The sequence below is a fragment of the Eretmochelys imbricata genome, chromosome 1 (genome assembly GCF_965152235.1).
Source record: "Eretmochelys imbricata isolate rEreImb1 chromosome 1, rEreImb1.hap1, whole genome shotgun sequence".
Classification (NCBI taxonomy): Eukaryota; Metazoa; Chordata; order Testudines; family Cheloniidae; genus Eretmochelys; species Eretmochelys imbricata.
In genome coordinates, this window is record NC_135572.1 from 252,051,977 (window position 1) to 252,065,534 (window position 13,558).

At 45.1% G+C, this 13,558-nt stretch overlaps 1 protein-coding gene across 2 annotated transcripts in view; it reads right to left on the bottom strand.

Moving 5' to 3' along the window:
• DENND5B (DENN domain containing 5B) overlaps positions 1-13,141 on the bottom strand; it is a 170,191-nt gene extending 157,050 nt beyond the window's left edge. Inside the window, exon 1 of one of the 2 annotated variants that reach the window (XM_077807515.1) lies at positions 13,020-13,141. In XM_077807515.1, the coding sequence (XP_077663641.1) occupies positions 13,020-13,131 (112 nt within the window). In that variant the 5' untranslated portion in view covers positions 13,132-13,141. The remainder of the gene's footprint in view (positions 1-13,019) is intronic. The other variant, XM_077807514.1, reaches the window with a different exon arrangement.
• Positions 13,142-13,558: the final 417 nt, after the last annotated feature.

Genomic DNA, 13,558 nt, shown 5'->3' on the forward strand with positions numbered 1-13,558 from the left:
AAGGACGATTTTAACCAGTTGATTCTGGGAAACTTTCACGGGAGAGTGCATCAGCCACTTTGTTAGAAGCTCCTGAGATGTGTTGGATGTCGAAATCAAAATCTTGGAGAGCTAAACTCCACCGAAGAAGTTTTTTGTTAGTTTCCTTGATGGTGTGAAGCCACTTTAGTGCAGCATGGTCGGTTTGCAGGTGGAAACGCCGTCCCCAAACATATGGGCATAGCTTTTCCAGAGCGTAGACAATGGCATAACATTCTTTTTCAGTGACTGACCAGTTGCTTTCCCTCTCAGACAGTTTTTTGCTGAGAAACACTACAGGGTGGAATTCTTGATCAGGTCCTTTCTGCATTAAAACTGCTCCCACACCACGCTCGGATGCATCTGTGGTTACTAGGAACGGTTTGTCAAAGTCTGGGGCCCTTAGTACAGGGTCAGACATGAGTGTCACTTTAAGCTTGTTAAAGGCCTTCTGACACTTTCCGGTCCACTGAACAGCATTTGGCTGTTTCTTTTTGGTTAGGTCTGTCAGTGGGGCAGCGATTTGGCTGTAGTGCGGTACAAATCGTCTGTAATAACCGGCCAAGCCTAAGAAGGATTGAACCTGTTTCTTTGACTTTGGGACAGGCCACTTTTGGATAGCATCCACTTTGGCCTGTAGGGGGCTGATAGTTCCTTGACCCACCTGGTGTCCAAGGTAAGTCACTCTGTTTAGGCCTATTTGACACTTCTTAGCCTTAACAGTTAGTCCTGCCTCCCTTATGCGCTCAAGGACTTTGTGTAGATGTTCCAGGTGGTCTGCCCAGGAATCCGAAAATATGGCCACATCGTCAAGGTAGGCGACTGCATATTCTCCTAATCCCGCTAGGAAACCATCTACAAGTCTTTGGAAAGTGGCGGGTGCATTTCGCAGCCCGAAAGGGAGTATGTTAAATTCATACAGCCTGAGATGTGTGATGAAGGCTGTCTTTTCCTTGGCAGATTCATCTAGCGGTACCTGCCAGTACCCCTTGGTTAAGTCCAAGGTAGAGATGAACTGGGCCCGTCCCAGTTTCTCTAATAGTTCATCTGTGCATGGCATTGGATAGTTGTCTGGGCGAGTTACAGCATTTAGTTTACGGTAGTCCACGCAAAAACGTATTTCCCCATCTGGTTTGGGAACTAGAACCACTGGAGATGCCCATGCACTTTCAGAGGGGCGGATTACACCCATCTGTAACATATCCTGGATCTCCCGTTCTATAGCAGTTTTAGCTTGAGGAGACACCCGGTAAGGTTGGACCCTAATTGGGTGAGCATTACCTGTGTCAATGGAGTGGTATGCCCGTTCAGTCAGTCCTGGGGTGGCTGAGAACGTTGGCGCGTAGCTAGTGTACAGCTCCTGGATCTGCTGTCGCTGCGTACGCCCAAGGGTCATGGAGAGGTTCACCCCTTCCACACCACCAGCACATTTCCCTTCGTAGTAGACACCTTCAGGCCACTCAGCATCGTCTCCTCCCTGGGCTGTAAACTGACAAACCTTTAATTCTCTGGAATAAAAGGGCTTTAGAGAATTAATATGGTACACCTTAGGCTTTCGGTTGGAGGTGGGGAATGCTATGAGATAATTAACAGCTCCCAGGCGCTCCTGGACCATGAATGGCCCTTCCCACGATGCTTCCATTTTATGGGCCTGGAGCGCCCTTAAGACCATGACCTGGTCTCCTACTTTGAAGGAACGCTCTCTGGCATGTTTATCATACCAGGCTTTTTGCTCTTTTTGAGCATCCTGTAAGTTTTCTCTAGCAAGGGCTAAAGAGGTTCGGAGGGTGTTTTGTAGGTTGGTTACAAAGTCCAGAATGTTAGTTCCTGGAGAAGGTGTAAATCCCTCCCATTGCTGCTTCACCAACTGCAATGGCCCCTTAACCTCACGGCCATATACAAGTTCAAATGGGGAAAACCCTAAACTGGGATGTGGTACAGCTCTGTAGGCAAAGAGCAACTGCTGCAACACTAGGTCCCAATCATTGGAGTGCTCATTTACGAATTTACGTATCATGGCCCCCAAAGTTCCATTAAACTTCTCCACCATGCCATTTGTTTGATGGTGGTAAGGAGTGGCAACCAAGTGATTTACCCCATGAGCTTCCCAAAGGTTTTTCATAGTTCCTGCCAGGAAATTAGTCCCTGCATCTGTGAGGATGTCGGAGGGCCAACCTACCCTGGCAAAAATGTCTGCTAGTGCCTGGCACACACTTTTAGCCCTGGTGTTGCTTAGAGCTACTGCTTCTGGCCATCGGGTGGCAAAATCCATGAAAGTCAGTATGTACTGCTTTCCTCTGGGTGTCTTTTTCGGAAAAGGACCCAGAATATCCACAGCTACTCGTTGAAATGGAACTTCAATGATGGGGAGTGGCTGGAGAGGGGCTTTGACCTGGTCTTGGGGTTTTCCCACTCTTTGGCACACCTCACAAGACTGGACATAGGTAGAAACATGCTTGCCCATTCCCTCCCAGTGGAATGACCCCCTCAAACGGTCTTTGGTCCTGTTCACCCCAGCATGGCCACTAGGGTGATCGTGGGCTAAGCTCAAGAGCTTGGCCCGGTATTTAGTTGGAACTACCAACTGTCTCTGAGGATGCCAGTCTTCCTGGTGTCCACCAGAAAGAGTTTCCTTGTATAAAAGTCCTCTTTCTACAACAAACCTGGATCGATTAGAAGAGCTGAGAGGCGGTGGGTTGCTCCGTGCCACCGTCCAAGCTCTCTGGAGGCTTTCATCTGCTTCCTGTTCGGTCTGGAACTGTTCCCTTGAGGCGGGAGACATCAGTCCCTCATTGGATTGTGGACCTAGGCTTGGTCCCTCTGGAAGCGATATAGGGGATGGAGCTGTTTCTGTTGACTGTGAACCGCTCTCCGCTGGTGCACTATGTTGGGATTCAGGCTCCGGCTGAGCCTCTTGTGTAGGGTTATCGGCTGCTGCCAGTTCAGTGGGGCTGCTGTCAGTTCAGTGGGGCCCTCTGGTGTTGAGGTTGCAAGTACTGGATTCAGTGCTGACACGGGGTCTGGTGTTGGTTGTTCGGCTGGTTCCGGTTCTGGGACTGGTTCCGTCTGGGTCTCTGGGACTGGATCCACTACTGCTGTTGCAGGCATTGGCCTGGGGTCCAGGTCCATCACCTCTGACTGGGCCCTGATAGAAGTTTCCGGAACAGAGCTAGGCCTCACAGCTTCTTTAGCCTGGCTGCGGGTGACCGTTCCCACCCTCTTGGCCTGCTTCACATGATTGGCCAAGTCTTCCCCCAACAGCATGGGGATGGGATAATCATCATAGACTGCAAAAGTCCATGTTCCTGACCAGCCCTTGTACTGGACAGGCAACTTGGCTGTAGGCAAATTGAAAGAGTTGGACTTGAAGGGTTGAATCGTCACTTGGATCTCTGGGTTGATTAAATTGGGGTCCACTAAGGAAGCATGGATAGCTGACACTTGTGCTCCGGTGTCCCTCCACGCGGTGACCTTCTTCCCGCCCACACTCACAGTTTCCCTCCGCTCCAAGGGTATCTGGGAGGTATCTGGGCCTGTGGACCTCTGGTGTGATTCCGGTGCGATGAACTGTAATCTGTTGGGGTTCTTGGGGCAGTTGGCCTTTACATGCCCCAGCTCATTACATTTAAAACATCATCCAGCTGACGGGTCACTGGGGCGAGGAGGGTTGCTCGAGAACGGGGTGGCAGGACGATAAGGGGTCTGGAGGGTTCTTTGGGAGGTAGGTGGGGCTTTGGGCGGCCCCCGGGAAAAGGGTGTGGTCTGGGGTGGTCCCTTCTGGTCTCCGCTCCAACTGCGACCAGTTTTCTTCTTCTCTGCCACCTCCACCCATCTGGCTCCAATCTCTCCTGCCTCGATTACAGTTTTGGGTTTCCCATCTAGGATGTATCTTTCTATTTCCTCAGGAACACCCTCTAAGAATTGTTCCATTTGCATTAGGAAGGGCAAATTTACTGGAGATTCAACACTTGGTCCTGATATCCAGGCATCCCAATGTTTCACAATGTGGTAGGCATGTCAGGTAAATGACATGTCTGGTTTCCACCTTAGGGCTCTGAACCTCCGACGAGACTGCTCGGGGGTTATCCCCATTCTGACTCTCGCCTTGGATTTAAACAGTTCATACTTGTTCATGTGTTCTTTAGGCATTTCAGCTGCCACCTCAGCTAAGGGTCCACTGAGCTGCAGCCTCAGCTCTACCATGTATTGGTCAGTAGAGATGTTGTACCCAAGGCAGGCCCTTTCGAAGTTTTCTAAGAAGGCCTCAGTATCATCACCTGCCTTGTAGGTGGGGAACTTTCTGGGATGGGAAGTGGTACCTGGAGAAGGATAACACATACCTAGCTAGATTACTTACTAAAAGTTCTAAGACTCCATTCCTGGTCTATCCCTGGCCAGGACCAGCATACAGACAGACACAGACCCTTTGTTTCTCTCCCTCCTCCCAGCTTTTGAAAGTATCTTGTCTCCTCATTGGTCATTTTGGTCAGGTGCCAGCGAGGTTACCTTTAGCTTCTTAACCCTTTACAGGTGAGAGGAGCTTTCCCCTGGCCAGGAGGGATTTCAAAGGGGTTTACCCTTCCCTTTATATTTATGACAGTGTGACACTCAATAAAACCTGTTGAGATCACCCATTACTCCTCTTGCAGACCTTCTCTCCTAGCATTTCATTTGAGAAAGCGTCCCCTTCTGTTCAAGCGATGATGTTAAAACTCCATCACTTCCAAGAGCTCTGACGGAGTTCCAAGTCCCCAAACAATTCCATCACAACCCCACGCTCTTGAGATGCAAGAAAAAGTTAATTGACTTGTATGTTGTCAGTAACCAAGCTACTCTGTCCTTTCCAAAGTCACATCATGATGGTTTAAACTTAACAATTCCATGTTAAATTTACAAAGGCCCAGACTCTGCATCTTTATTTTAAGAAAGAAAAAAAAAGAGTTGGAATTAAGAAAGCCTTTGGACTGTGTGTTCATTTACAATTCTAACAAGAAAAAAAAATTCAGGAACAGGAACTGCAACTCTGACAAGATCCCTTGTTATGGTCTTGTCTACACAAAGAAGTTAACCAGCATCATCATCATTATACTTCAACAAACCAAACTGAAAGAAGGCCACTATTATTCTGAACGTGGGGGTCCACATGAGGAATTATACCAACATAACTGTAATGGTGAAATTATGTTATAGTAGGGCCAGTAAGGCTGTGTCTAAACTGGGAAACTAAGTGAGAATTTTAATGGCCCTCTACTCAATTTACAACCCACAGAGTAAAGGAAGATTTTCCATTTGTTTATCGAACATCTATTCCTACAAGACATTGAGGCAGTTTCCTTACTAAAATATCTCACCTTATAATTAGGGCTGTCGATTAATCACAGTTAACTCACGTGATTAACTCAAAAAAATTAATCACAATTAATCACACTGTTAAACAATAGAATACCATTGAAATTAAATATTTTGGATTTTTTCTACATTTTCAAATATATTGATTTCTATTACAACCCAGAATACGAAGTATACAGTGCTCACTTTATATTATTTTTTATTACAAATATTTGCCCTGTAAAAATTATAAATAGTATTTTTCAATTCACCTCATACAAGTACTGCAGTGAAATCTCTTTATTGTGAAAGTGCAACTTATAAATATATGTTACATAACCACATTCAAAAACAAAACAGATGTAAAACTTCAGAGCAGGGATGGCCAACCTGAGCCTGAGAAGTAGCCAGAATTTACCAATGTACATTGCCAAAGAGCCACAGTAATACGTCAGCAACCCAGCATCAGCTCCACCCCCCTGCTCCCAGCACCTCCCACCCATTGGCTGCCCCGCCGATCAGCACCACCTCCTCCTTCCCCGCACCTCCCGATCAGCTGTTCTGTGGCATGCAGGAGGCTCTGGGGGGTAGGGTGAGGAGTGAGGGGAACAACAGGCTCAGGGGAGAGGGCGGGAAGGGATGGAGGCAGGGCCGGGCCTGTGGCAGAGCCAGGGCTTGAGCAGTGAGCACCCCGGTACATTGGAAAGTTGACACCCGCAGCTCCGGCCCCGGAGTCGGTGCCTATACAAGGAACTGCATATTAACTTCTGAAGAGCCACATGTGGCTCTAGAGCCATAGGTTGGCCACCCCTGCTTTAGAGCCTACAAGTCCACTCAGTCCTATTTCAGCCAATCGCTAAGACAAACAAGTTTGTTTACATTTATGGGAGATACTGCTGCCTGCTTCTTATTTACAATGTCACCTGAAAGTGAGAACAGGTGTTTGCATAGCACTTTTGGAGCTGGTGTTGCAAGGTATTTACATGCCAGATATACTAAATATTCATATGCCCCTTCAAGCTTTGGCCACCATTCCAGAGGACATGCTTCCATACTGATGATGCTCGTTAAAAAAGTAATGCGTTACTTAAATTTGTGACTGAACTCCTTGGGGGAGAATTGGGTGTCCTGTTCTGCATACATTTCATGTTATAGCACATGTTGTTCGTTTTAAGAACACTTTCACAGCAGATTTAACAAAACAACAAGAAGGTACCAATGTGAGATTTCTAAAAGTAACTACAGCACTCAACCCAAGGTTTAAGAATCTGAAGGATCGTCCAAAATCTGAGAGGGACGAGGTGTGGCACATGCTTTCAGAAGTCTTAAAAGAGCAACTCTATGATGCAGAATCAACAGAACCTGAACCACCAAAAAAGAAAAGAAAAAAAAAATCAACCTTCTGCTGGTGGCATCTGACTCAGATGATGAAAATAAACATGTGAAGGTCTGCACTTCTTTGGATAGTTATCGAGCAGAACCTGTCATCAGCATGGAAGCATGTCCCCTGGAATGGTGGTTGAAGCATGATGGGACATAGAATCATAGAATATCAGGGTTGGAAGGGACCTCAGGAGGTCATCTAGTCCAACCCCCTGCTCAAAGCAGGACCAATCCCCCATTTTTGCCCCAGATCCCTAAATGGCCCCCTCAAAGGTTGAACTCACAACCCTGGGTTTAGCAAGCCAATGCTCAAACCACTGAGCTATCCCTCCCCCCCATATGAATCTTAGTGCATCTGGCATGTAAATATCTTACCATGCCGGCTCCAATGGTACCATGCACACTCCTGTTCTCACTTTCAGGTGATATTGTAAACAAGAAGAGGGCAGCATTATCTCCTGAAAATTGTAACCAAACTTGTTTATCTGAGCGATTGGCTGAAGTAGGACTGAATGGACTTGTAGGCTCTAAAGTTTCACAGTTTTGTTTTTGATTTCAGTTATGTAACAAAAAAATATATATATATACACACACACACACACACACACATTTGTAAGTTGCACTTTCACAGTAAAGAGATTGCACTACAATACTTGTAGGAGGTGAATTGAAAAATACTTTCTTTTGTTTTAATAGTGCAAATATTTGTAATCAAAAATATAAAGTGAGCACTGTACACTTTTTGTATTCTGTGTTGTAATTGAAAACATGTTTGAAAAGGTAGAAAACATCCAAAAATATTTAAACAATAATAGAATACCATTTAAGAGCACAATTAACTGCAATTAATTTTTTTAATTGCATGATTATTTTATTTTTTAAATCGCTTGACAGGCCTATTTACAATCTACTCTTTTGCTTACAATGGAACCTTTCTGAAGTTTTATTGTGATACTTGAGAGACAAGGTGGATGGGCTAATATCTCATATTGGACCAACTTCTGTTAATGAGAGAGACAAGCTTTTGAGCTTGTCTTGCTCTTCTTCAGCGAGAAGCTCTTCTTCAGCTCTGGAAAAGGTACTCTGAGTGTCAAAGCTAAATACAAGATTGAAGTAACAGTGTTATGCTAAAACTCTCTCTTTAATCTTGTATTTAGCTCTGAAACTCTGAATACGAGGAGATTTTCTTCCAGCCTCAAAACCAGTTTTGTACTAGTGCCAAGTAGCTTCTTGGCTTGAAACCACATATATACTACATTGCAACACCTCCAGTATTCAACACATTGAAGGCCAGGTAATTAGAGACACATTTTCAGTAAGTTCAACTGCCAAAGAATTACCCTTATGATAAAAAATATTAATTGGATATTATGGCATTGGATCCATTTCCTATTTGATAAAGAAGCACTCAAACTGAACTAATACTAAAGAGAGCAGAGAGGAACTAAGCAAAATAAGACATTGTTGCATTGCGATGGCAAATTTAATTTACGAGACAGCTTGTTTATAAACACTTGTTTACAAAATAAGTCACTAGGTTGTCTCCACAAAATTAAGCAACAAGTAATTCACACACACAAGACCAATTTAGGTTTAAATGCAGGCAATGTATACTACAAAGGCTATCCCTAGTTAAAGGGAACACATAGGTCATGTAATTCCAGATGATGTTGGAATGCTGACTCATTTGGCAACTAGTCTGTAAGCCCCATGACTTAGTGAAGTGTCTGCGGTTCACTGCTGATCCCAATTGAGTCTCATGGGGAGGGGGGAATTGTTCTAAATTCCGTTCAAAAGTCGTTCGGGGGGAAAAAAATACAGTACTACTGACATAGCAGGAGAGCTAACCTCTTCCAATTTCTGACATATTTTGAGTTCTCAACTATAACTCAATTCTATTAAGGCTACAGTTCAGCAAGGCACTTACAGATGTGCTTAACAGCATGTGAATAGTGACTTCAACGGGATTTACATACTTAAAGTTAAGTATGTGCTTAATTACTTTGCTGGATTGGGGGACAGTTTTCCTGTCACTAGAGTAACTGTCCTTCTCCTGGAAGCCTATGGTTTATTGCAGTCCTTAACAAAGAGACAGGAACCCGATCAAAGCTACATAATCCCATTACGCCAGTATTTAATTTTTTAAAAAATTTTTAAACATACACACAGAAGATGACAATCTATACATATAGAGATGAATATATTTCTCTCTTTAACTGCTTCAAAGCCCCAGGCCAGTCCACACATATTTTATGTTGTATGAACAAGGAAGAAAGTAAGTTGCTATTCAGGCCCCTCTATCTCCATCATACAATAGTCAACAAGCCACTTCACTTGCCATTAAATCATACCCAAGGAAGAAGCCATTACCATTGCCCAGACCATAATCAAACTAATGTCCACGCTGCTGGCTTTGCAATATTTTTCCAATATCATAAATCTAATTAAAAATGTGAAGAGTAATTTACATTTTAATGCAATAAGATACATTATCCCTACTACTGTGCTCTCATTACACCTTTATAATAGATGCAAAGGGTCCAATAAGAACCTCGATCAGTTTACATAAGAGCATTTTTTGTATTGCTGCAGCACTCAGAGGTCCTGAGGATCTGGGACACACTGTGCTAGGCGCTATGCACAGATGTACTAGACAGTCACTACACCAAAGAACTTACAGTCAAAGCACATGACAAGAGAAAACAGGTGGATGCAACAAGTAAGCAGAGGAAGGTCAAGGTAACAGTGAGACAAACAAGTTTGGCACAATAAGCAACACATCTATTGCTTAGCCATACAATTTTGTTTAGTATGGTATGCCAGGGGTGGGGGGCAAAGGAGTCCTTGGATGTTTTTACAGTGTTACTGTAAACATAATTATTGAGTTAAAGTATATTACTTTCATGATTACACATTTTGTTACTAAGTTAAACAGCAATGTACCAGTAATGCACCTACTCAAGCAATATTGTTGGAATTGGACTACTTTAAAACTGGAGTTATTCTAATGCCTGTTTTATCAAAAGAGGTAAAGACAGTATTTTTTAAAGTGTTTTCAAGTCATTTATTTGTAAACAAATATTTTAATACATCCCCTATGAGTTCAGGTTTTCAACTATATTCCTGAAGAACTCATAGGGGATGTATTAAAATATTTGTTTCAAATATTTATCTTGTCCTTGACCTGACAATGCCAATTCTTCCTATTGAAAAAAAAAAAAAAAAAAAAGTCTGACTAGTGGTGTTAGAACTGGTGAACTGAAGACACTAAATTAACACATGAACTGAAACCTCAAAGAAGTACAGTATGTTATTTATATTCACCCACGAACAGTCCTCATTTTGTCTTACAATTTCTACTTAAGCGGTTTCACATAGTAAGTCAGCTAATTCCTACCTGAGGTGGTGATAAACTCTTCCAAAGACAGTGTTGGCTAGCAAGTTATTTTCAGAAATAGGAATAAGAAATGACAAATGTTAAAACCTTAAAAGGTCATATTATGCAACTCAGAGATTTAGTACACGGTTCACCTTCAGTGGTGAGATGCCACATAAACCAGGAGTTTTCTACTGAAACAAGCAGAATTTAGATGTGCAAATGACAGCAATGCTACACAATAAAAGCAAAAAGTTCAAAAGGTGTGCAATTAAAGTCTCAACTTTAAACCAAGAAATTCTAAATTAACAGTCCCAGCATTACCTTAGCTATTCGCCTAGTGCACAGCACACAGGGTCTTTCATTATGTGATTACACAATTTACATTAATACAAAGGGACAGATGCAATTATTTTGAACCTTAGTCTAAAATACATTAATCAAGAGAATGAAATTCAAATTGTATTGTCTCACTAAAAAAATTCAGAAAATGAAGTTCTTTCTATTATTGTCCAGTATGTCAAGATCTGTGATATAATGAAAATCCATATGCAGCACACGCTTACCTTCAGGCAGATATAAGCCTCCCACAGCAACCTTACTCCCTGATCCTGTAAAAGTTTACATACATGTGTAACTTTACTCAAATACATAGTCCTATTGACAGCAATGGGGACTATTCATGAGAGTAGTCAAATTATACATGTGCATAACGGTTTGCAGAATTAGGGGTCTAGTGTGGAATTTCTTGACTATGTGCAATTAAACCTCACACAAAGCTGTGGCTGGTTTAATGTTTTGGTATTTTTTTAAAGTTAAAATTCAATTTTTAATAACTTTCTTTCTTATTATTTGTTCCCTAAACTTCACCTGCCTTTATTTGAATGTACAATCCTGAAATACAGTTGCATGGATTTTCTATTAACTTCCCAAGATATTCAACTCAATGCTAAGAACAAGTATGAGTAACCTCATCTCCAAAAGTTATTTCAGAAAGTCAAAATTTGGGTCTCTATAAATGTGCAGTAAATGTTGTCACTTTTACACTGGGATATTCCCTCCTGGATTCTATGAAAAATGTGGGGAACATCCTGCCAGAGTAATTAAAGTATTCTTTATTGCACCCAGTCTTTCAAACCCCCTCTCCCTCCAACATTTTATTACTCCATTCAACATTTCCAATCCCCTTAGATTTTTTCTTTTATTCCTGACTTAAATTGGAAATGGGAGGGGGGATGGTGTCACATTTGATAGAACATTCAGTTATTTTTATATTTGAAACATTCTCTTTTTGCAGTATCCACCTAAGGGAGTCCCACCACACTGGGTGAAGCACAGCCACAGTACATTATAAACATACAGACCAGCAGTGAATAAATGCAGACTTTTTGATTTTCATCAGTAAGATTCATGGATAAACAGCCCATTTTAATCATTTCTGCACTGGCCGTCAAATTGAGTATGGAAACAGTATATAAAGTGGTTCCACATAAACCAGTTTCTAATACAATTTTACCACCTCCACGCTGGCTGGACAAGTTGTGTCTTTTTAAAAAGACACTTTTAATCACTTTCTCACCCCCATTCCCCCAAAAAAGAAAAGGGGGAGGAGAGAAGAGGAAAAACTTTTTGATACAGGAGGACTGAGGTAAATTAACAGTACCCTCTTAAACAGGTTTCCTTTTCTGTTTGAAGCTGAATGCATTGGAGGACTTAAAATACAACTGCAGCCCAAGATTCTTGGTTCACCACCATGGAGAAGGCCTCTTAGTTTTCCCTGTATCCCTCTACATGAGTTACACCCCCTCCAACAGTTACCTCTCTTACCCCCTCCTAACTCAGACCTGCAGTGAAATACAAGTGTGCTTCACACCCTCCAAAACAATTTACTTTGATTTTCTACTAATGGTGGAAAAACCCAAACCTTCAAGAGGGAGAACCGCGGCAGGGACAGAAACAGATGTTTCATAGTGCCAGAAGGTCCAAAGGTAGCTTTTCCTGCTCTTTGAGCCCAAGTTACCATGAAATGCACACGTTTCTGACTGATTACATCTTCACAGCAACCTCTGAAGCATGAGGCAAATGCAGCTAAACTTAAAGGATAAAGTCCAAGCAGTAATAAGATTACAGCAGCACATCTAAATGTGATCTGCTTACTCCCACTGACATAACCAGTCCTAGCCACTGCAGCAGGTTTCTATAAAGCACTGCCACTGAAAGTGGGGCGGTGGGCAGAGGGAAGCCAGAAGCCTTTTCAGAGAAGGGTGAATGCAATCGTGCTTTGCATCCAGTGGGTTTCTTGTGCTGCAATTAGTGGCTGGAACTCAGGCTTCTTGGGTGGGTGGGGAGCGTTCTAGCAATACAAGGAGACATTACCAAATCTGAGTTCAGAAGCAGCCTCCCCCCAGATTATTAGGCAAATCCCTTGCGAGCGACTCCCCGGGAGCGGACGAGGAACGCAGTGAAGACGCCGCACAGCCTGTGCACCTCGAGGTGCAGGGCAGAGAGTGCCCCGGCCTGCTGTAGGGGTTTGTGCACAGACACAGGCAGGCAGCCCCGCGGGACCAGCATCCCCTGGGTGCGCTGCTCTCGCCGGGATATTAATAGCCGCTCTTAACCTGTTAGCGCGCAAACGCACCCGCCCAGTTGCCCCCCCCCCGACGCACTCCCGCCTGCTAACGCTGCGGAGCGGAGAACACATCGCAATGACAGTGCGGGCAAACACACGCTACCGCCATCCGGGGGGGGGGGGGGAAGGGGGGGGGAGCTGCAGAGAAAGGGGCTCCAGGGCGCAGCCTGGGAGGACACGGCAGAAGAAGGCTGCAGCAGGCATGAAGGGGCAATGAAATGCAGCCCGGGAACCACCCGGCGGCCCCTGCCCGCTGCGGCGCAGCGCCCACCCCCGCTGGCTTACCGGCCAGTTCGTCGGGCTCCAGCCCGCTGTCCGCGTCGGTCCCGCACAGCACGAAGTAGTGAGCGAAGCGGCAAGGCGCCGAGCCGGCCCCGGGGGCAGCGCTCCCGCTCATCCCTGCTGCTGCTGCTCTGCGCTAGCCCCGGCGCGCGGGGGCCGGGCCGGGATCTCGCGCTCCCGCGGCTGGTCACAGCAGCGGCGTCTCCATCCCCAGCGGCAGGGTCTCGCGCGGGTCCTTGAGGCGGCGCCTGGGGGCGGGGGCGGCGCGCAGCAACCGCGGCTCGCGCCGCTCCCGGCCTCTCTCGGGCCGCGGCTCGCGCTCCTGCAGGACCCCGCCGGGCACGAGAGCGCAGCGAAGGGCTCGCGCCGCCAGCAGCGAGCGCCCAGGCGGTGGCAATGCGTGCAATGCCCCCAGCCGCTGTCAGCGGAGCTGGGGCGGGGGGGGAGCAAGCGCCGGCCGGGCTGAGCGTCCGCCCTGCTGCCGCAGCCAGTCAGAGCGAGGGGAAGGGGCGGGCACAGCGGGACATTTAAATCACGGCACG